At 44.6% G+C, this 26,795-nt stretch overlaps 2 protein-coding genes across 7 annotated transcripts in view; one reads left to right on the top strand and one right to left on the bottom strand.

The window, feature by feature from the left end:
- The window catches only part of POU2F1 (POU class 2 homeobox 1), a 208,780-nt gene extending 195,527 nt beyond the window's left edge, over nucleotides 1-13,253 (top strand). For 2 of the 6 annotated variants that reach the window (XM_032161096.2, XM_032161097.2), the window contains exon 16: nucleotides 1,411-13,253. In XM_032161096.2, coding sequence (XP_032016987.1) covers nucleotides 1,411-1,721 — 311 coding nt within the window. In that variant the 3' untranslated portion in view covers nucleotides 1,722-13,253. The remainder of the gene's footprint in view (nucleotides 1-1,410) is intronic. The other 4 variants (XM_032161099.2, XM_058442991.1, XR_004249289.2 and 1 more) reach the window with 3 other exon arrangements.
- A 3,637-nt stretch (nucleotides 13,254-16,890) lies between these two features.
- The window catches only part of CD247 (CD247 molecule), an 88,891-nt gene continuing 78,986 nt past the window's right edge, over nucleotides 16,891-26,795 (bottom strand). Inside the window, exons 2-8 of the mRNA XM_058442992.1 lie at nucleotides 26,453-26,556; nucleotides 25,132-25,188; nucleotides 24,358-24,438; nucleotides 21,154-21,186; nucleotides 20,207-20,263; nucleotides 19,238-19,279; nucleotides 16,891-17,967 (exon numbers count right to left, since the gene is read on the bottom strand). Of these exons, the coding sequence (XP_058298975.1) occupies nucleotides 17,902-17,967; nucleotides 19,238-19,279; nucleotides 20,207-20,263; nucleotides 21,154-21,186; nucleotides 24,358-24,438; nucleotides 25,132-25,188; nucleotides 26,453-26,556 (440 nt within the window). The 3' untranslated portion in view covers nucleotides 16,891-17,901. The remainder of the gene's footprint in view (nucleotides 17,968-19,237; nucleotides 19,280-20,206; nucleotides 20,264-21,153; nucleotides 21,187-24,357; nucleotides 24,439-25,131; nucleotides 25,189-26,452; nucleotides 26,557-26,795) is intronic.

Below are 26,795 nucleotides of genomic sequence, written 5' to 3'. Positions count from 1 at the left end.
ATTTCACAGGTAATGTCTCTAACAGTGTACTAGAGAATGTTAATTACAGACAAAACCAAACCATGGCCTAGATTACCTTACATTATATTGACTTTCTGATTGACTAAATCATACCTGAATTGGTTAGCTCTAAAGCTTTTGTTATATAATAATTTTTTTTTGCAATAGAATTTGTGATAAATCACTTTTTCTTCTGCTTTATTGAATGTTTCTGTGCTGTGGTGATACTACAAAGGCAAAATGTCTTCCCTAGGGCATGATTGACACTCTGAAAAGGTACTAAGTTTGGAATCTCAGAAAAACTTCAAGCTGCACTAAGTCTCACTGTTCTGTACTATTTGTATGAGCAAGGCCAAAGTCAGAGGCATTCCCTTCAGCTATATTTTATGTAAGAAATCAACCAAATGTGTAATGCCATTAGAAAATCCCTCAAATCTACATGTAGGAGTGAGGTTATATGGCTAGGGAGATTTAGGAATGTTGCCAGACAACAGGTTGAGATACTAAATGAGAGTCTCAATTATTTTAAATAAAATGTTGATGATGCCTTCTTTGGGGAAGCAACAGCATCATAGAAAATTTCTCACCCATTAAAGCACATCCTAGCCTTAGATCACCCACCTGCATCATTATGTCTGATTTCCTGCTACAATAGATTCATCATTTTCCTTTGCACAAGTCATAGAAATCAAATGTTTAGCCTCAGGAAGTGAGAAATTAATTATACCTTTTACTTTATTTGGTGATACATAATTTATTTTAGAACTAAAGCTGTTTTGCAAGATGGTTTTCATCTTGTGTATCATAATATAAAGCAGTGGCACCAGGGACTGGTTTTCTGGAAGACAATTTTTCCACAGCCACAGTGCAGTGGGGTGGTTTCTGGATGACACTGTTTCCACCTCAGATCGTGCTCTATGAGAATCTAATGCCACCACTGATCTAACAGGAAGCAGGCCTCAGGCTCTGATGCCCACCACTCACCTCCTATTGTTAATACTTTTAATCACTTTAGCTAGTCTGTCCTTTGAACAGAGGTAGTTTAAAATCAACAGTCTTCATTAAAGACAAAATTATTGGATTTATCAAATATGTCTAAGTAAATGAAATAAACTGATGATTTCAAGACAGGAACATGACTCTAATTCATTAGACAGTTATTAACGGTCTTCTACCCCTGCTCGTGCTCATTAAATTAGACATTTCAGTCTTTTAGGCTCTTCAAAATTATAAATAAACTACAATTGATATCAATATAACACTGTGTTTGAGGAAAAAAATTCAGTGAAGGGTTATACTTTTTCCTGGTGAGTTGTAGGAAAATGATAGACTTTTGATGTGTTATTTGGCTTCTCCAGGATGATGTTAATGTTCTCATTCCTGCCTGTTTTGGGGGGTTTTTGTCTGTAGCTCTTGCTTCTGGTGGCTCTCTTCCAATAACATCACTTGATGCAACTGGGAACCTGGTATTTGCCAATGCGGGAGGAGCCCCCAACATCGTGACTGCCCCTCTGTTCCTGAACCCTCAGAACCTCTCTCTGCTCACCAGCAACCCTGTTAGCTTGGTCTCTGCCGCCGCAGCCTCTGCAGGGAACTCTGCACCTGTAGCCAGCCTTCACGCCACCTCCACCTCTGCTGAGTCCATCCAGAACTCTCTCTTCACAGTGGCCTCTGCCAGCGGGGCTGCATCCACCACCACCACCGCCTCCAAGGCACAATGAGCTGGGCGGAGCTGGGCTGCCAGAAGCCTTTTTCACTCTGCAGTGTGATTGGACTGCCAGCCAGGTTAATAAACTGAAAAATGTGATTGGCTTCCTCTCGCCATGTTGTGAGGGCAAAGGAGAGAAGGGAGAAAAACACACACACACACACACACACACACACACACACACCAGAAAAAGAAAGAAAGGATGGAGACGGGACATTTGCCTAATTTTGTAATAAAACACTGTCTTTTCAGGATTGCTTCATGGATTGGAGAACTTTCTAACCAAAAATTAAAAAAAAAAAAAAGAAAAAAAAATCAAAAACAAACAAAAATAAGTGAACGGACTACTTATCATTTCCAGCAGTCATGATGACAAGTTAAGGTGGGTTACCAATTCCAATATAGGAAGGGGATTTCTTGTTTGTCTAAATTTCTTTTTTTCTTAAAAAAAAAAAAAAATCATTTTTACGGGTCTGTTGTACAGGCCATTAAGTCGTAACAAGGTGTTTATAATCGTATCAATTGTGTTGGGGGTTCCTTTCTTAACTGGTACAATTTAGGCAGGCCTGTATTACTGTATTATTGTTGTTGTTATTGTTTATATATATATATATATGCATATATATATATATATGGTTTGGACATGTTTATTATCTCTTGCTCCTGGATCCTATTTCAGTGAGCTCCCACACTGTGGGGAGGGAGGGTTTTGGGGTAAGGGGAGACTTCTGTTCTTAACGGCGGGGAATGTTGTGCTGGTTTCCTTATCCTTGATGACTCTTACAGAGGTGCTAGAAAATTATTTTCTTTTGCCACTTATGCAAGAGGCTTGGTGCAGAAGCTGAAGGCAGTGTGTGCAAACACTCCCATTCCACACACGCCCCTTCCCCTCCCCACATCAGGTGGTGCCTTTGGAGCACTTTTGTGTAGGAAGGAATTCCTGCTGAACTGTAGCTCTCACTCACCCCCAAATCATTGAATGACCCTGAGGCCCAGATCCCGTGGTGCAACAGTGCTGCTTTCTGCTACTTTCAATGGGAACAGCTGTACATGTTGCAGGGCAGGATTTGGTTCCCAAGAGCAAAGACTACTGCAGACACCTGACTTGGTGGTTCACCTGATTTCTTATCTCCTGAAAAATGCTCCTACTGTTGGTGTGTTTGTTTGTTTGTTCCATTTTGTGGAAGTTTTTCTTCCAAACTTAAACTAACTTGGCAAAGAAAAAAACTGACTTATTGAAATTGGGAAACTTTTCCCTTCTTTTATTTTCTAAGGGAATTCTACTAGACTATTTTCCATTGATAATATATACAAAAGAGGTGTGATGAGAAGAGTATAAGGTTACCACCTTTTCCTCTAGAGAGCCACAAACTTCCTTTCCACTGGATGGTTTATAAATTCCTCTAACCCTGAGATTCTTCTTGGTTTTCTGACTAAAGGAGGCACCTATTAGCCAGGCTGGGATCTGTAGAACCTTTGAAGAAGGACTTTGAGCAGGAACTTTGCACACACCTTAAGTGTCTCCTTGGTTTGTTCGTGATGCTCCTGCTAGGTAGGTCTAAATGGCAATACACATCTCTTTATTCAATGTAGAAAGTAATTAGCTCTGTAATTATTTTCAGAATGTTTCTAGACTATATAAATGAGCCCATTGAAAAGGAAGAGCTTGTGAGAGTGGATGAAGAGGAATAAGGGTAACTTGGAGATTAAATTCCCCTTTTTGTCAGTGTACCGTTATTATGCCATTTGTACCAAAAAGTTTTCCAAAAGACTGGATCACTGCAGTGCAGCTCATCTAAGTTCCCCTTCTTATTGGAGTTAAAGGTTCCCATTTGGTGGCTGTGGGTGCTTGCTTAAATCTCTGGTGGTCCCAAGACTGCACTTTTTCTCCCTTTCGAGCTGGGGATGTAGAGAGAACTTACAGGTGATTTGTATTCTGATTGCTTTTGTTTGTGTCCACAAGGGAGCTTGGATTCTGTGTACTTGTCTCTCTTTACCATTGTCCGGAAAGGCAGTAAATACAGACACAATGTGTATATTTGTGTGTGATTCAAGTGGGAGACAGTCTGTTAAAAGGTCGGAAACATTTTAGTCCCCTTTTAAATTTTTCTTTTAGTTAATTTCTATCTTGTTTTATTTCATAGATATTTAATTACCACCCCTAAATTTCCTCCTCTTACCCTTCACCTTCCCTAAAATCCTTCCAAAATCAGTGAACTGCAAGCAGGGAAACTAACAAATGTCCATTCACCCTTTTTGTGTGGTGTGTTTTTTTATGTTTTGTTTTGTTTTTTAACTAAGCTTGAACCAAAGTCAATTTTTAGCAAGCTGCTGTACTAATGGACTAGTTGATAACGTGCAGTTCAGACACATCGAGGAGATAGATGCTACTGACAATTTCTTTTTCATTTGTCTTTATTAATTTTATATAAAAGTTGCTGCTTGTTTTTAATCTTTTATGTTGGTAAATTGTAATATCCTCTGGGCAGACATTAACTTGATGTTTAACTAGTTTATTAGGTTGGTGTGTAAATAGAATGACAATGTCAATTACTAATTTCTCTCCTCTCCATTCACTTTTTCTCTGTTGTAGTTAAATTTAATCTTCTATCCTGACTTGACATCTCTACCTTTAGTCTGTGCAAATGATTTTAGGGCTATCAGTAATGCTGTAGCTGCCCATAATAATGAGTCCCTCCCTTGGGAGTGGTGAAACTTAGAAGGAAGGATTCAGGGAGGGAAATGCTGATACCCACTATACTGGATTAGAAGTTATAGCATTAATTTCTCAAAATTGCTACCAAAGGAAGTGTGGAGTCCCCAGGGACTCAAGCTCAGTGAGGTAAGACAAAGGGCAAGGAAAGGCTGTTTGGGTGTTTTTTTTTTCCCCCACATACAGTTTAGAAAATGATCCCTTTCCCAAACAAAACTCACCAACAGACTTTAATATTAGAAAAGATACTAAGCTTTAAATGTCAATACAATGGTCTTTTATTCCCTGCCCTGTCTATATTTTCTACTCAATTTGGGATAAGGGGATTTTATGTGAAGCACTTGATGAGGGTAGACCAGCATAGAAAATCTGTTTAAAAGAAGAAATAATCTTTAGGAAAAGATAAATCTTCAGATAAAAATAAAATTTTTTCTCTTTTTTTACTTATTTAAAAATAAGTTGTGAAATGAAAGGTACATTTACACATGTACACACAAAACACTAATATAGCTTTTTGGTGGTTGTTTAGTTTAAAATCAACTCCCTATCCATCATCCTTAGATATTCTACTTATCACATTGCTTCATGAACACCTTAGTCATTTTTTACTTTACATATATATTTTTTTATCATCTCAAGAAATGCATTTTGAATTGAATGAACTATCTTCTAAGCTAAGGTACTCAAACTTAACTTTTAGCCACCTGATATGGGAGAGCCTGGAAACTAAAGGGGGCCAGGGACCATTTGACCAAAAAGAGGTGTTTGGTGGAGTTTCTGCATTTCAAAGAAGAAAGGCCAGATAGGTCATCACAATTCATTGCATTATTCTTTTTTCCCCTTAATGTTTATGCAAATTTTATTTTATATTTCTGAATTTGGTTAGCACATACTAAGCCAAAGACTATTCTAAATGCATTTATAGTGAATACTATATATGCCCATGGTAATGGGTCCTCCCTAAGGAGTGGTGAATGTAATTGTGTGAATCCTGCTTATCACAAGTGGTGCAATTTGGTCATAAACTTTATTTATACCCTGTATACATCTGAATAACAGAGCAGAAAGACCTAAAAAAGGGCTTCTCACAGGAACAATATTACTATGTTGTTCTAAGAAAAAATAAGCTGAGTGCTGTATTAGTTTAAGTGTTTCTGAAGTTCTATAGGCAGCATTTTAGAATTAAGAATTGTGTATATCCATTAACTGATATAATTCACATGTCCTTTTATTTGTTATCAGAAAGATCAATACTGTCCCAATTTATTCAACTTGTTACCCAAGAAATGGAACCAAAGGAATCCAACTTTCATTTTGTGTAGAATCATACCTATTTATACTTAATGCTAGCACTGTAAGAAATAAATCTTTTTGTTTAAAAAAGGGAAGATTAAAGATTTTCAGTGAGATCATCTTGCCAATTTGTTGTACATCTCTCATTCATTGTTGGGGAAAAAAAGCACAACTATACCTTTTTAATATTATTTTCTTCCATTATCCCTCATTTATTTGGAAAGATAAGGGAAACCTTGTCTGTATTATCCAGAAGCACAGATATTTGCTTGACACAATATTTAAATTCAGCCTAATCTTTAACATTAAAAAATTTTCTTTTTAACTTGCTGGAAAAGTCGGATACATTGGCAAATATAGGGAATTCATGTCTTTTTTTTTTTTTTTTTTTCTGGTCTTGCTTTGTTGCCTAAGGCTGGAGTGCAGTGGCACGATCTCGGCTCACTGCAACCTCTGCCTCCCGGGTTCAAGCAATTCTCCTGCCTCAGCCTCCCAAGTAGCTGGGATTACAGGCGCCCACCACTGCACCTGGCTAATTTTTGTATTTTTAGTAGGGACAGGGTTTCTCCATGTTGGCCAGGCTTTTTGAACTCCTGACCTCAGGAGATCCGCCCGCCTCAGCCTCCCAAAGTGCTGGGATTACAGGCGTGAGCCACTGCGCCCATCCTCCTGTCAATTTTTAAAGTGATAAATCCTGATATTATACATTGTAGTTAGTGTAGAATAAACGCTTGGCTTATAGAACTCTCTGTTCTTAGTCTAAAGCTGTTCCCAAACCAGGTCATCCTCACGAAACGTTCTTGACCAAGAAAAAAGATAAGGTCATTGAGATAGGAAGACAGAGGAAAAGCCTCTTGCTGTTGTTTCTTCCCAAGAAAGGAGAAGCCCTGCCAGGGAGAAGTCAGTAGTATCACTGACTCACCCTATCACTGAGTGTAGGGTGTGGTAGCAAGGAGGAGGCAGGGAATTCACGCTGACAGGTGGCTCTGGCCTGGCTCTTGGGGGGGCCTTCGGAAGACCAGTCTGCAGTTTGAGGAAGGGCCCCAACAATTCATTTGGAGAACTTGGCCAAATACTTTCTCATTAAATCAGCATCTAAACTTGATGAACTTAAAGTTTGTTTATTAGAGTTGAAAACATTAAAAGATGACTGATACTAATGGGAGAAAAATACTAAAGACCCAAAATTTAAAATTTTCCAAAATGGACAAGAATTGATGGGTTAATTTGCTCATAACTGATATGAGTTTGCTTTTATGCGTGTGTGGAAAGCATTTAATGTGTGATGCTGTTCATAGTCCTGGCTATTTGATGTCATTTTCAGTTTTACAACATTTTGAGGATGACACTTTATAAAATGGTAAATCTTTCTCAGCGTTTACAAACTTGGCTTTTGAGAAGGGAAAAATCTTCTTTGCTATTTCTGTAAGAAGAATAACTGAGATCAGCTATTATATAGGTTTGCATGGATGGTGTACACAATACAAATGTAAACTTGAACAGGAATAGGATAAATAAATTGTTTTCATCATAAAGGCCAATCATCCATTTCTTAATCCAAAGAGATTAAATATAAATAGGACACCCCTGAGATTTCCAGTAAGGTATTTGAAAGGATTCCACTGGGAGGGCAGGGAATATACTTTTTCTCAGAGCGTCCAGTTTCTACCCAGTTTTCTATATGGTTTGTGAACTGTAGCTTTTAAAAAAAAATTTTTTTTGTAGTTTTCTTCTAACCTTATTCATTAAGTAGTTCCTTGTTTTGGCCCTTCTACTCTTGGCTTTAGCTAAAAGCAGTAAATGTGAGTGAATTTTATGTTGATTATGTCATCCGGATCTCCTTTCCTTCCCTTCTTTTTCGTGTTGAATGGTGGTACCTTAATTTGGGTAACAGCTAGCTTCTGGCACCTTCATAAAATACCTCAGAATAGCTTAGCGTTGTTGCAAAACTGGTTTTAAACTAAAAACCAAATAAATAAAAGAAAAAATTTTATAAATAGTGGAAATAATTCTAGCTGTAGCATTTAGTTGAACTAATGTTTATTATGATCGATAAACAAGATTGATGCTGTATGTATTTGGGATCCTGTTTATAGGTTACAATTTATAGGGTTAGGGAGGGTTGGGTGGGGGAAGAGGAGATGTTGATTATGTTAGAAGGAAAATGTTGCTCGTGTGTGTGTTTGTTTTTTCTTCTGTCTGTCTTGCCAAAGGAAACTTGATTTTCCCTGTGATTGGCTTTGGCCTCTCTGTGGTCTGATCTGCAGCAGTGTGTGGTGGCATGCAGGTAACATATGGGGTGTCCAGTAGGTTCAGGGACCCTGAGGGTGCATTTACATCCCTTCCTATGGTTGCCCATGCCCCCCAGACCCTGCCAACCTCTCCTAATTATTCATTACCTCTGTACATAGCAAAAGCATAGGCAAAGGATGAATGTGTGAATGCCTGGATGTACAGTTGAGAAATAGAGGCAGAAATAGACATGCACCAATTAATTTGGAGCTAAGAGATGAGTGATTGATGTACCTTAAATCTAGGAAATTTAAAGTGAAACAGGTTCTTTGTGTTGCCCTCTGTCAAGTTATTGAATGTTGTGCTAATAACACAACATTTTAAAACCTTACTTACTTTTCTCATACCAAGGCTAGTTCTTTCTAGACCAAAAACACAAACAGGATAAAAAGCAAACCAAGAAGTTGAAAGCTAACCTGCCCACCTCACCCCTGTGATATAAAGTGTGACCCTTAATTGGTTGGTGGGATTGAGGAGAGAATTATTCTTGGTGGGAACATGAATGAGAAATGATGCTGGCTTAGGAAAAATTACAAGCCCTTTCTGCCCATACTCTGGGACAAACTTTCTTGGCTCCTTGAGTTCGGATATAGACTGTATCTCCAGAAAGGCTATTTTTTTAAATAAATGATCTCACAGAACTTAAGTGGGATTTGGTTTAGATACCAAAGACACTGCTAATGTCATTGCTTATCCTTAAGTTTTCAAAACAGGCAGAGGGAATAGGAGCAAAAAGCCAAAATTTGGAAAAGCTTTACTTTATCTCTTTCCTTCCCTTTTCCCCTTTTCCCAGTCCCCTGCTTTTTGAAGGAAGTCTTCTTGGTTATCCTGGCTTTGGAAAAGAGATTTATTTTGTTTTGCTCTGCTGGCTCTTTAAAGATGGATAGTTGCTCAGTGTAGCAGTGATGTTCTTGGAATTGCTGAGAAATTTGGGGAGGGCAAAAGATAGGGGTAGAATTTTTTTCGTTATTTCCCTTTATCTAATACTTTTAAATAGAACCAAAACAGCCTATATGAGTTCAGACAGTATTTAGATGTGGTATCTCCATCTGTCTCCTGTAAAAGATAAGGATTTTCAAGAACAGGATTACGTGGAAAACCAAAAGATCTTCCCTTACTCTCCTATAAATGTTTTGTTCCAGATGTTTTTATATATGGGCTCTAGGGAGTCAAGTAGTTCATTGTTTCGGTGTGCTATTGATAGGACACAGAAAGGGAGAGAGGGTAAAGAAATATATCGCTCTCTGAATATTGCATCAAAAATGATCAGGTTGCAGAACTTCATGAAAGCTTTAATAATAATCTTATTGTTCTGATATTATGTAAAGGTGGTATTAATATTGTATGACTTTTCAAAGTGCTAGATAGGTTTATAAGTAGGTAATAGGGATGTTGAAGATTAGAGCACTTGAAACAGAAGTTCTGGGAAAACAAGGTGTGTGTAATGGAACACCACTTTGAGCACAGAAACAAAGGTCCCTTGGACCTGGTAAGGAAGATGTGATTTATGATTGTTTCTGTGTCCCTGTATCTGCCTGCCCTGCACAGGGCTCCACCACCCAGGGCCACCTTCTGGTTTAAACCCAGGACACTGTCAAAAAGTTAAGACCCCAAAACTAATTTACTGTAAAAAAACATTGAGGACTGCTGCAGAGTTTTCCCATGTTTTCTTTGTGTACTTGTTCACCATTGTATAAGTTAGCCACAGCCTCACAAGAGCAGCTTAAGCCTTCTTTCATAAATTGGCAGTGGCATTGAGTTCTCAAACATTATATCCCAAAGTCTGCAGGCAGACAGCTGGATACAGCTCTGTGTATAAAATGAGACATCCAAACACTTGAGTTTCTTAAGATTGGGATCTCTTTCAAATGAAAAAGGACAGAGCCAAGTAGAGAAAAGACTTTGTGCTCCCACCCAGCCTTAATGAGTCTCATGGTCTAAAAGTATAGGAAGAAATGAAATGCACTTTCAGAAGCTAAAATGACAGTGTCTGCTACAAAAGGCTATAGTTGTAGGCAGTCGGGGATGCCGTGTCCTTGGTTCCATTCCTGCGTGAGTCTGCAGAAGGCGCACACTTTGTAAGAGTAGAGTGGACTAGTGCCAGCCTGAATAGTTTTAAAACTGCAAACAGTTGGAGAACATGGAACAGGTTGGTGCAGGGAGCCTAAGATTTTGCAATCATAACATTGGCTTTTGACAACATAAATGTATCTTCCCTAAGGTCAGGTCGGGGAAAGAAAGACTTCCAGCTTCTTACCTCTGCGTGCATGGGCACGTGTGCATTGCTCAGTCCACAGGAGGTCTCACTCCGCAGGAAACGCTCTCCTCCCGCATTAGTCTGTACTTCCATCCCCTCATCTGTGGTAGTAGTGAAGGCTAGGTGAGTAAGCGTGGGCTGTTCTACACCAGGAGCTGTTGTATACCTCATTTCTAACTCGTGACCGAGTGACTTGCTTTAACTTTCTCAAAACCCTACAGAGTTGCCAAGTCTGCCCTCCCTCCTCAGTCATGTTAAACTCTGGCCTATAGCATCATGGGACCTGTAGCCTAGGGTGGGACCCCCTAAAGCCTCTGAATGTTGCTGCTTAAAAGCTACTGCAAACTGAGGGCAAATTGCAATCTTCTATTCCTTTTTGTTGCAAGGGGTCTTCACAGGTCTCTTAACATCTACTTTCCCTGCCACCCTGCCTTTAGGGGCTGGCCAGCTATCCACACCCCTAATCCACCCTGTGTTTCTGACAGCTGGCCACACGTCAACTTCTGTACTTGCCTCTTCCTTGGTGGGGTAGAGGCCGACCCCTTCTCCTCTGAGGCCTCAGGGTTCTGTTTCTTTTCAGGACTTTGGGTAGAAGGGAAGACACCAAAGGCTCCTTTAAGCTGACTGCTGCATACACATTTCACTTTTTTTCCTTTGACATGACCAAAAATATCCAAATATTTAAGTTTATTATTATTATTAATATTATTATTATTTGACAATCTTATATCCAATGGGCTCTCTAGAAGCTGCATCCCCAGCCCTTTCACCTTTTCTTTGAATGTAGTTCCCAACCTTCAATTCCCACCCCTAATGCTGACAAAAAGCTTAGCCAGGTCATGATACTGCTGCTATAAGCCAGGGGAGGGTGGTTTCTTTGTTTTGTTTTGTTTTGTTTTGTTTTGTTTTTTAAATTTCCAGCCAAAACCAAAGATTTCTTAATGATTGTATAAACTCAAAACAAACAAAAGAACCAAAGAAAAGGGAAGTCTTCAGCATCAGTCCAGTCTGTGGTGTCCTGGCACTTAGAAGAGTGAGGCCAGGGAAGGTGGGGCGGGAGGACTCTCTGACCAGATCAGAAAGGGCGGGCAAGCTGTTTTCCACCTTCCAGGGTCCAGCACAGGTGCATGCCCCTAGCCTTGGCCCTCACAAACTTGTGAGCATGCCCTGAAACAAATTGGCATTTCAGATTTTCCAAAACAAAAGTCAAAAAACCCCATCACCACCATCATCCACCCTACACCAACCAGGGTCACTATGGGGACTTAGCACAGGGCTTAGGGAGGGTGGGAGCTGCTGCTGGACTGGCCCGAGGACTCCACAGAGTGGGGGACGTTGAAGACACTGGCGCACGATTGGCTGCTCTGCTGGGTGCTTTAACCTCTGGGGCTGGGCGAATGCACGCCACAGTGCCCTTCTGAGCCTTTTTTCTCTTTTCCTGTGCTGGAACTGCTTGGAAGTGGCTGTCCTGTTTGTGAGAAAACATGCAGAAAGATTATCAAGCTTTTCATTTCTCTTTATTGTAGTTTCATTTCCTTTTTGCAGCACCACTGTGCAACTATGCATTGTACTTCACAACCTTTTGTGCTAGGTAGATGCCTGTGACTTTTTAACTTGGGGGGTGGGGGGATTGCAAATGAAGGAACTTTTTACATGGATCTTTTTAATCTCAGTTGATTGGGGGAGGGGGGTACTTGGTTCTTGGGTCATACAAGCTCTATCCCAAAGCAAAATCCAAATGTTAATAATATTAGCCTGATGCAGATACCAAAGATAATTTCTTTCCTGCAGAACCTTAGACTCGTGTATTAAGTACGATTACCCAGCACTTGCATTAGTCTAACCTCAGTAATTCCAAAGCTTAGATGTATATTTTGGTATATTTCTGGGATATTAAAAAAAAAATGTCGTTTAACTTCTTGTTTCAGTGTAATGCTCTTAAAGTCATAGCATGAAAATAATTGAACTGTCCTATTCTTAGTAGTTTGAAATAATAGTATTTTTGTATGTTTTGGGTGTGTCTATGTATGTATTAACATAACAGTTTTCACTGCCTAGGTGTTCATAATAAAAAAGAAAATGAAAAAAGTTCTGAGTGTACATAATATTCAATAATAATCTCCCACCAGGTGTCAATTTAGATTGCATATTCCTCATTACTGTTCCCAAATGGGATTTTGTTTTCTTTTAAAGAGACAGTGATCGTGTTTTTCTAAAGATGTTTTCTTTCTCTCTTTCAATATCAACTCACTTTTTTTTCTTCCTTTTTTATCTTAATTATTAATTCAGGGGTGTTTGTCCACTGTTGTCAAAGGAGAGGCACAAGGGGAATTGGCCCCTTGGCCTCCTAGAACTTTTTGTTTTATGTACTTTAAAATGTGAGTTTGAGTTCTTCTTTGTGGAAACTTAAGATGTGGTGTAAATGATTCTTTCCAAAATTGTCCAGCAGCTTTAATGAGGCAGTGACAATTCTGAGGTGGTTTATTGGGAGTCCTTCTACATTTCTCTTAGATAACTCTTCACTCTGGGTGGCTATTGTGTAGCCTTACTGCCCCAGAGTGCCTGTTAGCCAAATATTTCCCCTCTGATAGGAATATTTTCTAAGAATCAGCTGATAACTTGCGTGCTGGACCTTGTTATCTGTGCCCCTGGGAGACACGTTTTCTTGGTTTTGAAAACCTGAAACACAGGCAACTTTACATTTTGGGGAATTAGCTGATGCCTCCTGAGGCCTGAGGAGGTGGCGGGGAATATGAGCGGTGCTGTCTCTCTCAAAGTGCCCTTTAGATGATTCCCCCTCCTAGGGCTGCCTGCAGGGGCTGTAGGCTTGGGAAAGATTGTGTAGGTGACAGTGAATCAGAATGAAATGGTAGATTTTGTGTAGATGCATTTGTCTGCTGTAATTTTTTATATATATATTAAACTTACTGTAACTGTACAGTTCATTTCTGTTGTAAAACATCATTAAACCATTTTCCAAGTGTTTTCACATTGTTGGAGTTTCTTTGAAATTACTGTGTTGGTATTCTGGATGCTTCACATACACATTCTCAGACTCTGCATAATTCAGCTTCCAAATTACTTTTTCCAGGTGCTCTCAGGAACCCCAGAACCACCATAAGCACCCTGGTTCCTGCCCCACTCCACCCTTCCCCCTGCACTCCACGGGGAGCTATGGCCACTGCATTTCTCCCTCCCAGACCCTCAGTGTGGTTTCGTGGGACCCTGAGTAGCAGTAGTCTCCTTCAGGCCCAAGTACTTTGTGTGATCAAACATGCAGGCCCGTGATTGATCCTGCAAAGGAGCTCTTCAAAGCTCCATCTCACTGTGTATTTGACTGCAGAACTGGGACCGAACTCAACTTTTTCCAAATTTATTGTTTAAACTGCACTGCCCGTCTAGCATTTCTTGCCAAGTCCTGAACATTTATTGGGTGGGGGCTGGGTGGGAGGGCCTCCGAAGGAAGGTAACCCTGAACTTGGCATCTGGTCCTGCTCCTGTTCGAGGTTGCACAACTTAGCTTCTTCAGACTTATAGATACTACTTAGCATTTAGTGTCTTACTACAATTCATTCATTTCATGAAAAAGAAAGTTTGAATTTTAAAATGAATTCCCCACAGAGAGAAGGCTTCAGCTTAGTGAAGAACCTGGGGAAGTTGTCTATCGCGTGCTGGCCATCTGACGGGCATTCTTGAATTAGATGATGTGGAGAAGCCGTTGTCGCAAGATGTGTTCGCTCCCCTGGAAAGGGATCAAAATGGGAAGACAAAGGATGGGTCCTTTTCTCCCTGCTCCTTTATCATAGAATTTATATTTTTCCATTCCATTCCTTAGATATATGGCTTATGTTGGCCGGGCACGGTGGCTCAAGCCTGTAATCCCAGCACTTTGGGAGGCCGAGGTGGGCGGATCACAAGGTCAGGAGATCGAGACCATCCTGGCTAACATGGTGAAACCCTGTCTCTACTAAAAAAGTACAAAAAAAATTAGCCGGGCGTGATGGCGGGCGCCTGTAGTCCCAGCTATGCGGGAGGCTGAGGCAGGAGAATGGCGTGAACCCGGGAGGCAGAGCTTGCAGTGAGCCCAGATCGTGCCACTGCACTCCAGCCTGGGCGACAGAGCAAGACTCCGTCTCAAAAAAAAAAAAAAAAAAAAAGATATATGGCTTATGTTTCAGTTTTTAACAGAGATCCTGTTTTTGAGATAGTGTCGTGCTCACAGACTTAGCAAGCAAAACTTGTTTGTCATATCCTAAGGAATGAGGATAAACAACTGATGAGATTCTGTTACCCTGTAGTCCTTTGTGAAAAAGTTGTTAAATTCTAACCCATTTCCAGGTTTGTATACAAAGCTGAATTATCTATGGCAGGATGTGAATAATATCTGCCCTTACTCTTTTGTTTTTGGAGGGACTTACATCTCTCCAAAGACCCAGGTTGAAGTTAACAGGAAATCCAGCATTAGGACTCAGTCATGGGTTCACAAAAGTAGTTGTTGATCAACAACTGAAATGTCCAGCACCAAGCAACCAAAACACATCACAGTTATTCATGGACAGTTTGAGGCCTGTGGCTAAACAGTTGGCCAAATGACAAGGCTTTAAATCACCCTGGAAGTTGTCCTCTTAGCCTAAGTAGGTCATCTGCCATTTTTTCTCTGCTAAGCCAGACTTTGCAGTTTTGAGTATTTCTCTGTTTATAGGAACCTTTTAAACTAGTAACCTTGGATCTTATTCCAAGAATGACCTCGAATTATACTCTAAGAAGAAAAGCTATCAGAAATATTCATATCTTATCTCTGAGTTTAGTGACATTTGAAAAAATGTTTGAAAAATATTGAAAGCTTCCCTCTTTATATATATATAATGTGTTTCCTCAATACAAGTAAAATTCCGTATTTCCTTGATTCTAAGCACATCTTCACATTTTAACCCATGAAACAGATCTACATCTTACAATGGATATTTAGTGTTTTTGCCCTTGAAATAAGTTGATGCATCAATAACCAACAGTGTCTTAGGATGGAGGGAGTGCAGTTGTGCTGTGGAGAAGGCATTGCCAGACCTCAGGAAAGGCAGGGACCCTGGCAGTTCCAGGGCTAGCCACTCTCCCCTCGGATTCAGGGCTTTGCTCTCTCAGAAACTGATTTCTCAGCCCTGCTTCTGTGAGCACATCTCAGTTCTCCCCCAGCTTGCTGTCTGTGTGGTTACCTTGCATGTGGCCTGATACGGCCCCCACCCGAGGTTAGCTCTAGCACCATAGCTCACTGTCCACTGCCAGCTTTTCTCTTTGCCTCTTTAGACATATGTTATAAAAAAATTACATATATATATACACATTGAGATAGGGGCTCCCTCTGTTACCCAGGCTGGATTTCGGCTCACTGCAGCCTTGACCTCCTGTGCTCAAGCGATCCTCTAGCTTCAGCATCCCGAGTAGCAAGGAACACAGGCATGTGCCACCATGCCCAGCTGTATTTTTTTGTAGAGATGGGGTCCTCCTGCGTTGCCCAGGCTGGTCTCAAACTCCTGGGCTCAAAGGATTCTCCTGCCTTAGCCTCACAAAGTGCTGGGATTACAGGCATGAGCCACCATGCCCAGACTAAGACATATTCTTGACAGAATTGGATCAACTCACTTTTTTCAAACCAGCCATCCAGGTCACACAGCCTGTATATACGTCAGCTGACCTTGAAACTTGGTCTAGCACAAGCCCTCGGTGTGAGAGGCACTCTCTTTCACTAATAGATGAACCAGACTTCAGTTTTAAAAGCCCAGTGAGTAGCAGAATTCCCCTGAGGCTGAGTTACAAATCAAATGCCTTGTCCTTATGAGTTGCCTGTGAATTGTTAAATATGCCTAGCAATGATGTGCTTGGCTCCTGTTGGAAATCCTAAATTTTCAGGGGCTTTTAACAGTCGTGGTCTTGGATTTCTTTTTTGAAAAAGATACAGATTTCAGTCTTTACACAATATTAGTTGGTGGGCTTGTTGAATTGGGGCCTTATATACAGCCACTGCAGTGAGAGGAAATACTAGTAGGGACAGGGCCACCTTTTGTGAGGGAAACATCTAAAAGACTTGTCCTCCATCCGTCCCTCAAACCCTATGCACTGAGACATTTTGCGCTGTGGCATCAGCTGCTGTGCATAACTTCCGGACACCGTCTGCTCACACGCTGCCTATTCCGATGCCTGAGTGCCAGGCCAGCCTTTCGTGCTTGTTTTCCTGCACCCGACAAGCTGGTGCCGTGCTGCAGGGCTCCTTTCCCAAAACCCTCTCTGTTTCTGGCATAAGACTGGGCACATCCTGACACACTGTATTGCACTGAGCCCCACTCTCTCTGTCTAAGGCACAGCCACCCAGCCGGGATGCCTGGCCCACTTGCCCTGTGCGACGCCACCCATATGGCCGCATTCTGAGCCGCAGGATGCACCTGCGCTCATGTGCTCGTTCCCAGGAACTGTCCTGTTCTCTCCTGAGAATCAGCAGTTTTGCTCCCCTCCTCCTCCAAGGGCAACCTGCTGATTTACTGATGACTAAATTGCCATTACAAGCTTGACTGCTGAAATAAAGCTTAGAGTAAAGCTGCATTTTCACTGAAGCATTTATTATGCAAAATAGGAAGGCTTTAGCATGCCAATATAAATTAAAACAGTAGAAAAAAAGCAGAGCAGAGAGCATTTTCCATCCATGGCCTGTGCCCTGTAATGACATAGCAGTGTCCTAGCACATTGACTGGGGTTTTTCCTGTCCTGCCACTGTCCGCTGGGCAGTTATAGGTCCCATGTGTTGGGTCTTCCTGCGAGGCCTTCACAAAGATGATTTTGTCATTCGCTGAAAGCATGAGGTGAATCAAGGGCCTCCTCTTGCTCCCCGGCACTTTATTCACACTGTGTAACCACACTGTTTTTTATGCCACTTTGTGCACAGCTCATCAAGGTCAGTCTGTTCATCTTCTGGACCCCGTAGCACGTGGTACAGTTCAATGGTGCAGCACAGAGGCCTGAGGCAGGGAGGCTCCCGCTGCCCTCGCAGGCTCTGGCTGACCCTCCCCTGCCCGCCCACCTTACCATGCCCCTGCAGCTCCCTGGGTGCACCCGGCCTAGGCTCCTTTCCGTCTGCCCCTCTGCCCGGCCCTCTCACCAGGGAGGCGCAACATGGCCCAGTACAGTTACCTTGAAAGGAGGTGAAGGTGACAACAGAAGCCAAATTTACAGCAGGAGTGAAGCCACTCAGACACTGACAGAATGATACAGACATTAGGGCATGTGCTAGCATCTGCGCTTTCTCTGGGGACTTTACAAAACAGAGTCAACAACTCAGCTGTGAGCGGCAGCGTGCCCGCCTCCCAGGGAGAACGAGGAACCACCAGGAGACAGGTCTACTTGCACAACCAGCAAACCAGAGGGCCCAAGGCCAGGGTCGTAAGCCCTGGGGGTACACTCCCTTAAAGAGTGCAGGGACAACAGTCTGTGTGTGATGGTTTGGAGCTAAATATGACCAAAGCATCCTGTACATAAAGGGGAATATTTCAGTGGCTGACAAGATGAGTGAACCGGGTTATAAATGCTTCATCCTGTGTCTCATAATCTGGGTGTCTGCGGGTCTGGCCTTTGAGTGGCGAAATCCCCTGGCTGTTAGCGAGGGGGCAGGGCCTGCATGTGAAGGGCATCGTAGGTGTCCTTGGTGGCTGTACTGAGACCCTGGTGAAAGCAAATCAGAAAACAAGAGTGGGTCAGTAGCCTGTGTGGGCAGGAGCCAACCCAGAGGCCAACAGGTGTCTCTGCAGCACAGCCCCGTGACCACCCACCCAGCCTCCAGAGGCCCAGGAAAAATCCCCCTGACCCCACGGGGTGGGAGCCTTGGCTGCAACAGCTTTGTTAGATGGGTTCTGTGCCCTGCTGGGAATGGCCTTGCAGCACCTCCTTTCCAGCTAAATTCTCACCCCTCTTCTCAGCTCCTCAAATGCTGTGCCTTACAGTGCTTGGGCCCCGCCAACTTCCTGTTGGACCTAAGAGAAAGGAGTCTCCCACCTCCCATATTGGGCAGGAATCAGGGGGAGGGCCCAGGCCTGCTCCAGAGAATCTGCTGTCCCTGACACCTGGGCCCAAAGGAAGCCTGGACTTGTCACAGGGAGAAGAGGGGCTCCTTGGCCTCAGCCCTCTTTGAGCCTCCTTCCCTTCCCAGGCCCGGTGATTCTAGTATTTTCTTGGTCAGGAACAGGTCTACAAGGCTGGCCCCAAACCTGCTGGAATGCCTGTCCCCCGGTCCGCGGGCCAGGAAGGAGACGGATCAACAGCAGCCACACACAGGTAAGTTTCTGGGGCCCTTTTGATATCACTCAACTCAGGCAAGCTGGGCATCCTGACACTAGAGTCAGAAGAACAAGCTATGAACAGCCCATGGGAGCCAGAAGGAGAGAAATGACAACCTGCTGGGGATCATATTTTAGAGAAGTAGGTTGACCGTGCTTAGCTTGCATAATTGCCTGCACTGATTTGCAAAAACCAGGCACCTAACTACATAACATTTTATTTTTGAAGCTGCCATTTTTCTTAGCTTTTTTTCCTTCAGTCTTCCCAGCCAACCTCTCATCTTACTAGGCCTAAGGAAATGACGCAGAGTGAGGGTTCTACAAGAACCCAAAGAGGCAGGATAATCAGTTGTGTGGTCCTTTGCCTCCATCTGCATCTGCGGGGAGGCCGCGTACCCTCCGGACAGCTGCTGCTCTGTCTGCCATGGCCAAGCAAGGCATGGTTGGAGCCAAGTAATTCGCTTGAATGGCCGAGTCCCAGCTGTGCTCTAGGGACTTATTGGCAGTGGTGTTGCCGCTGGCCTAAATGGGTGCCCTGGGCTTGCCCTGCCCAGCTGTTGGCAAGAGCTGGTGCCACCAGCAGGCAAAATGTGGGGGCCTTCATCTTGCCCCTTGTCAGGTGGTGCCCCTTCCGCAGAAGGGACACTGGCAGCTCCTACCTGGTAAAGGCCATCGTGCCCTTTGCCCCTCCGGCGCTGGTTCTTTGGGAGTGAAATGAGAAAAGGATCAGAAAGTCAGGCAGTCAGTAGTGGCATTTCTGCTCAAGGGCCCCTCCCAAGGTACCCAGGAAGTCAGAGGTAACTGTCTCCCAGCAGCACCCCTGCCCCTGGGAGAGAAGGATCCTCAGGCCCCTGGTCAGACCTTCATCTCTGCAGGGTAAGATGAGGCCTGGCCATAGTGGGGCTTGGGTTTGCTCCACCCCACTCAGATCCTCACAGACATCAGATTCCTAAGGTCTAGGGCCCACCGGACCTATGTTGCCCACTGCTTGGATAAATAGGCTTCCCTTCAGCTCTTAAAGTTCTTGGCTAGTCATTTCTGCTCACTGATAACCAGCTGTTTTGAGCAGTTACGAGCTCTGGCATAGTTCAATCACAGGCCCGTTTACCAGCTAGAAGACCTTGGGTAAGTCACTTAACCTCCTTGTGCCTCGCAGGGCACATGTTTCTCGTTGGGTTGTTGTGGGATTTAAATAAAACTACAGAGAACCCCTGCTTGGAAGGGGTCAATGCTTCACTCTCACCATTTTGAAATTCTTAATTGTTGATGAACAAGGGGGTCCAACGTTTTCATGTTGCCCTGGGACCTGTGGTCCTGAGCACTGAACACGGCAGCACATATTAAGCACTCGATGCTTCCTGTTATTAAAACGGACCTGCTTTTGCGAAGCTTAGGCTGTCATAGAATCTAGATTTGGTTTTCAGTACTGAAAGAGCATCAGCCCTTCCTTAGTTTCTTATGTTCTGCCCAACTGGGTGACAGCCAGGTTCACCTTCACCTCTGATGGCCAGCACATGGGCGTTTGCAGCTGGGATGAGGAGTGGATGGGAAAGGAGGCCTGCAGCAGGCGTGTCTGGAGGACCAAGAGGAACTAACTCCCTCGGGAATTAAGAAACAGCAACACTCACCTCGCCTTTCATCCCAATCTCACTGTAGGCCTCCGCCATCTTATCTTTCTGCAGTGCCTGCAGAAGAGGGCATGGAACACTGATTTTTACCAACGAATGCAGAAAGCAGCAGGCTCCCCTACAAGAGGAAACTTCTTGATCCCCAAATTGGCAGCAGTGGCATGGAGGGAGGGCTCCCACAATCAAGGCTCCAAACCTTATGCACACAAACTTCTCTGCCCACAACCAGCTCCAGCCCACCCCCCTCATCCTCAGCCCTTTGGAGTCTCCTCCGAGCTGCCAGCTCTTTGCACTGAGCTGAGGAGCTCAAGTTAGGCTCAAAAAGATAGGAGGTGGAGTTCTAGACAAAGACACGGAGACTGGGCAAAACAAGGGCTCACCTGGGGCCCCAGAATCATTTATCTGAGCAAGTTGTCTCTTTACACAGCCAAATGGGCTGTAGATCAACCCTCCCCGCAGGAGGGGCGGGGAGGCATCTCCTTCACAGGAGGCTGCCACCTGCAAGGGTCTCCTGCACGGCAACCCAGATAGACAATCAGGGTTCAGGGTCACACCCAGGAGGGTGAGGTTGACCTTCCTATAAGGGCGGACACTCAGAAGACTTCAGCACCCAGGACAGGAGCCCCTCGAAGGGGCCAGCCACCTTGTCCTTGCCTAGCTTGACCTTGCTGTGTCCCCCTACACCCCAGGCTGATCAACCTGGGAACTCCAGCAGCAGGGGTCAGGGAGAGAGGGAAGGGAGATTACTCGGCACTTTTCAGCTAAGGAGACTTTCTAGAAGCAGGTGCTGCTGCAGGCCGCAAGCAGGTGAGACATTACTCAATCCAAGAAGGGAAGTTCTGGACAGACAAAGACCACAGAGTGAGGAGCAACTGCGTTCCTCCAGAGCCCTCCTCCAGCCCTTCCTCCAACTTTCCAAGGTCAAATGTGAGGTCTCCTCTACTCACATTGTACAGGCCTTCCTGCGGGTTCTTCCTTCTCTGCTAGGAAACAAAAAGGAAAGACGTTAGAAGGAGAGAAACACAAACCCAAGCCATGAAAGTACAGCAAACCCCATCCTGCCCCCTGACTGTAGTTCCCTGGGGCTCTGCCCTCTGCCTTTCTCCTCCCTGTGCTACCCCAGGCCTTGCCTAGGCCACTGTTGGGGCCTTCACGGCACTACATGGCTCATACTTGGTTACCTGCAGTTGGATACACACTTCGCTCTTCCAGAGGGGCCCACCCAACCCCAGCATTGCCCAGGGCAGGCCATCAGGACGCCTGCAGATTGTCCCTTTGCAGACAGACCCCCACACATATCACAAGCTGACAAGAGGGACTTTTGGCTGAAGACAAAAGGTGTCACATACCATCATTTGGAGCAGGGCCAGACACTGGTAGTGAGTGCCTACTGAAAGTTGCCCTCCCCACACCCTCCTAGTCCTGACAAGAGGAGAGGAGGCAAGATAAACTTGGATGGTGGGGGTGAGGAGTGGTCAATGAAATCAACAGCCTCTCTACTGCCCATTCACTCTAACAACAACACAACCAGCACAGGGATCAGCCTGGACAGGGGCTGGATGGACAGGCGTGACCACTGGCAGCATCTGGCAGCACTGCCCTTACACCAGGACAGGCCTGTCCTTTGTCCTGAGCCCTGCACTTAAGAGGACCCTAACAAGCCAAATTTAACAACACATTAAAAGTATCATTCACTGTGATCAAGTGGGATTAATCCCTGGGATGCAAGGATGGTTCAACAAACGAAATCAATAAACGTGATACACCACATTAACAGAATGAAGTACAAAAATCCTGATCATCTCATTGATGCAGGAAAAGCAATTGACAAAACTTAACATCCTTTCATGCTAAAAACTCTCAACAAATTAGGTATAGAAGGAATGTGCCTCCACACAATAAAGGCCACATACGACCAATCCACAGCTAACACCACACTCAGCAGGGAAAAGCTGAAGCCTTTCCTCCCTTTCTTCTAAGATCTGAAACAAGACAAAGATGCCCACACTCACTACTTCTATTCAATATAGTAACATAGGTCCCAGCCGAGCAATTAGCAAAAGGTGCCAAGAATATACAATGGGAAATGAATGGTCTTTTCAATAAATGGTGTTGGAAAACCTGGATATCCACATGCAAAATAATGAAATTGGACCTCATCTCACACCATATAAAAAAAAATCAACTCAAAATGGATTAAAGACTTAAACATAAGGCCTGAAACTGTAAAACTTCCACAATAAATCATAGGTGAATAGACATTTCTCAAAAGAAGACATATAAATGGCTAAGAGACACATGAAAAAATGCTTAACATCACTAACCATTAGGGAGATAAAAAGTAAAACCACAATGAGATCACCTCACACTTGTTACGGTGGGCATTACCAAAAAGACAAAAGACAACAATAGTTGGCGAGGATGGAGAGAAAAGGAAACCCTTGAACACTCTTGGTGGGAATGTAAATTAATACAACCATTATGGAAAAGAGTATTGAGGCTCCACAAAAAAACTAAAAATAGAACTACCCTATGACCCAACAAGCCCACTTCTGGGTATTTACCCAAAAGATTTGAAGTCTGTTTGTTGAAGAAATGTCTATACTCCCATGTTGATTGTAGCACTATTAACGATAACCACGGCCGGGCGCAGGGGCTCACACCTGTGATTCCAGATTGTAGCCCTATTAACAATAACCAAGGCCGGGGGTGGTGGCTCACGCCTGGAATCCCAGCACTTTGGTTGGCGGAGGCGGGCAGATCACTTGAGGTCGAAAGTTCGAGACCAGCCTGACCAACATGGAGAAACCCCGTCTCTACTAAAAAACTACAAAATTAGCCAAGCGTGGTGGCACATGCCTGTAATCCCAGCTACTCGGGAGGCTGAGGTAGGAGAATTGCTTGAACCCGAGAGGCAGAGGTTGTGGTGAGCCGAGACTGTGCCATTGCACACCAGCCTGGGCAACAAAAGCTAAACGCTGTCTCAAAAAAAAAAAAAAAAAGAAAAGAAAAGAAAAAAAAAAAAAAGAAACCAATAACCAAGTTATGGAATCAACCTAAGGGTCCATCAAAGAATGAACAGATAAAGACACTGTGGAACATACACACAATAGAATACTATTCAGCTTTTAAAAAGGAAGAAATTCTGTTACTCACTCTAACGTGGATGGAACTAGAGACCATTATGCTAAGTGAAATCAGCCAGGCACAGAAAGACAAACACTCCATGTTCTCACCTATATGTGGAATCTAAAACAGTTTAACTCACTGAAGCATGGATAAGTAGCATGATGTTTACCAGAGGCTGGGGAATGGGGGGAATGGGGAGATGATAGTCACAGGGTACAAAGCCTCAATTAGATAGGAAGAGTAATTTATTTTTACATCAACAGCACAACATGCTGAATATAGCTAATACGTGAGTACTATATATTTTAATATATCTAAGAGTAAGTTGCTAATGTTCTCATCACAAAAAAAGTTAATATTTGAAGTGATAAATGTTAATTAGCTTAATTTAATCATTTCATATTATATTCAAAAATCATAACAATACTTCATACCCCATAAATATGTAGAACTATAATTTGTCAATATAAAATAAATAGAAAGGAAGACATAGGAAGGAAGGAAGGAAAGAAGGAAATCAGAATGAAGCGGAAAAAACAAAGAGGACGCTACCCTACTGTGGTGTCATCTAGCTGCTCCCCTACCCACAGGGTATAGTGTCTACAAAGCCAAGAGGTCAAAGCCCCCCAGGGACCATACCCTGACCATATGTGGGTTATCCAGGGGTCTTGGGCCCCTCCTGTATGGACCTCTTCACCAGGTCTGTCCTCTTGGGGCAGATGGTGCCACCGTGTGTGCGTCTCAGGATGGCCAAGGAGCAGTTTGAGGGGAAGTGGGTAGAGCTTAGACATGAGCAGTGGGGTGCCACGTCCAGGGATGAGGCCCCTTGAGATGCAGAATGGAGCCAAGGAGGAAGGAAGAGGGTGCAGCAGCAAGTGGGTCTCCATCTCTTCTCTTGTCCTGGGCCCACACATGTGAGGGTCAAGTCTGGTTGCAGAGTGAGCTGAGGAGCCCTCCCCCACAGCCTGGGCTGAGCCCCACCACACATGCAGGAACACACAGGAAGATAGAGGAACACCTACCGGCTTTCCCCCCATCTCAGGGTCCTGGCCACGTCTCTTGTCCAAAACATCATACTCCTCTCTTCGTCCTAGATTGAGCTCCTATAACAGATAAGAAAGTGTCAGACACAGGACGGAGGAAACTCAGAAGGATGGAGCCAGCTGGACTGGGGAGTGTGGTTTCCCTCTCTGGGGTGGCTCACAAAAAGAGGGGCAGGGGCTGGGGAGGGGATGGTAACTGGTCCATCTGGAGACCATCATCCCAGAGGACATCTCAGAGAACACACATTAACATGACGGCGGATGGGATCCCCAAAGGTCATCAAGTACTATATGCTGATCAGTCCAACGGGATAAGGAACAACATTCTCATGAGCAAATAGAGAAGCGGGGGCTCAGAGGTGGTAGTCAATTCCACCACAGTCCCATTGCACAGGCAGTGTGAAATCGCTTTCCCCTCTGCTGGGAAGATTCTAATACATTCCTTCTCCACCCCAATCTAGCCTTTGCAAATTGCTGACGGCTTGGGTGCTCACTAGTGGCAGGCACTAGACTAAGCTCGTTCCATGCATCAAGCCATTAAAGCATGTAATCTTTATGACGCCCTTTGAGACACGTACAATTACTACACCTGTTTTACGGGTTAGAAAACTGAGGTTAAACGAGTTGCAGCCGGGTCGCAGAGGTGACAGCTAGGGACCAAACCTAAACCCGAGACTCTGGCGGGCGTGTTCCCTAGGTCCGAGGAGGGGACTGCCCTTCCTTTCCGTAGGGTCTACGACGAGGCTGACTTACGTTATAGAGCTGGTTCTGGCCCTGCTGGTACGCGGGGGCGTCTGCGCTCCTGCTGAACTGCAACACAGAGAGCAAAGCGCGTTACTGCTCCGCGAGGGCGCGCAGGGGTGCCGGGGTGCCAGGGCGCGCGGCGACCCGAGGGACAGCCCTACTCCGCTCCTTGGCAACTAACAATGCTGCCCTGCCTCCTGGGGCTGAGCCCTTGCAGGGGCCGGGGGGTGGCAGCCCCTTTTTCTGAGCCCAACTGTCCTTTTTCCTCCCGCCTGTGACACGTGCATCCATCACGCTGGCCCAGGACACGCTGGAGTTTAGTCTTCCCAGGCTAGCGCCCTCGCGCGTGCGCAGAGGTGTAAGGTTCTTGGTCTGCGCCCCCGGGGACATGAGTATTCTCTAGGATCCCTTCCTGCGGGGACTCTGAGGACAATCCAAAGGGTGGATGGCGGCTGGTCAAGATCCCGCCTCCTATCTTGACCCCCTGAGCCGGGTGCTGTAGGTGCATCACTCGCTCAGCCCTCAGCCATCGCCCGGCTGCGCCGGTGCCCAGGAAGCCTCGCGTTCGCTTAGTGTCCTGAGCATCTGTTGGAAGCTGACACAGCCTCACTCTTGCTTCACTTCATGCCGCTTCAGGCGGGAGAAACTGCAATGTCTTACAGATCTAGAGCATTGGAAACAACCTTAGAAATCATCTAGGGCAGCATTTTCAAACTTAAAACAAGAAACTCAGTAAGATTTGGTTTTTCAAATAAAATATTATGCCAAAGTCCAACATTCAAACAAGAAATGGGTTGAGGAGCACTGAAGTGATGACTGGGACTGGATCCTCCCCTTTACTCCTAAATTCTTCCACTCTCTGCCCACACCATGACCAGCCCCACGAAGAAATCCAGGGTCTGCAAGGTACCAAGTGAAAAACCCATGCTCTGGTCTGCTCTCCCAATTACAGATGAGGAAAGGGCCTTTTCAAGAGAAAGGCTAACATGGCCTTCATTCACCCTTGGAAAGAAGGACCTCTGCCTGAATATAAGCCCCTTTGTCACCAGCAGCATCGCCTTCCCTGGGACACTGATGTGCACACATTTATACGGCTTGTCATGGAGGCGCCTAGCACCAGGTTCTCCCTCCCACCCTGTCCATCTCAGCCAGACACTGCCACCTCCTCCTCAGCCCACTCAAGGCACACACTTGGCTGGTCCCTGCTTTGCTCCTGGATACCAAGCCCTAGGCACCACCCAAGCTTGAGACTTTCCAAGACCAAGGCCCCTCTGAACATCCATCAAGTGGGGGACCCCGTGCCCTCCTCCCAAAGCCCAGTGGTACCCACCTTCACTCTCAGGAACAGGGCAGTGAGAATGACACCATAGATGAAGAGGATTCCATCCAGCAGGTAGCAGAGTTTGGGATCCAGCAGGCCGAAGCTCTGTGCCTCTGTGCCAAGAGATAAAGCTGGTCAGCCAGGCCCAAGGTGACCAGAACACATCCCCATCACCCCAGGGTGGCACTAGGACTGACTGTGACCAAAGAAATCATGACATGGAGACTATATCCAATCCCCATGCCTCAGTCTGATCACAACCCTCTCCCTCCCTCCCACCTCAACCAGCTCCTGGAAAACCTATTGGCACCAATGGCAGATGTGGCTGCTGTGGGGCCAAAGAACCTGGGGC

The sequence above is a fragment of the Hylobates moloch genome, unplaced genomic scaffold (assembly GCF_009828535.3).
Source record: "Hylobates moloch isolate HMO894 unplaced genomic scaffold, HMol_V3 SCAFFOLD_8, whole genome shotgun sequence".
NCBI classification, from domain to species: Eukaryota; Metazoa; Chordata; class Mammalia; order Primates; family Hylobatidae; genus Hylobates; species Hylobates moloch.
This window is presented reverse-complemented; position numbering and strand designations above follow the sequence as displayed.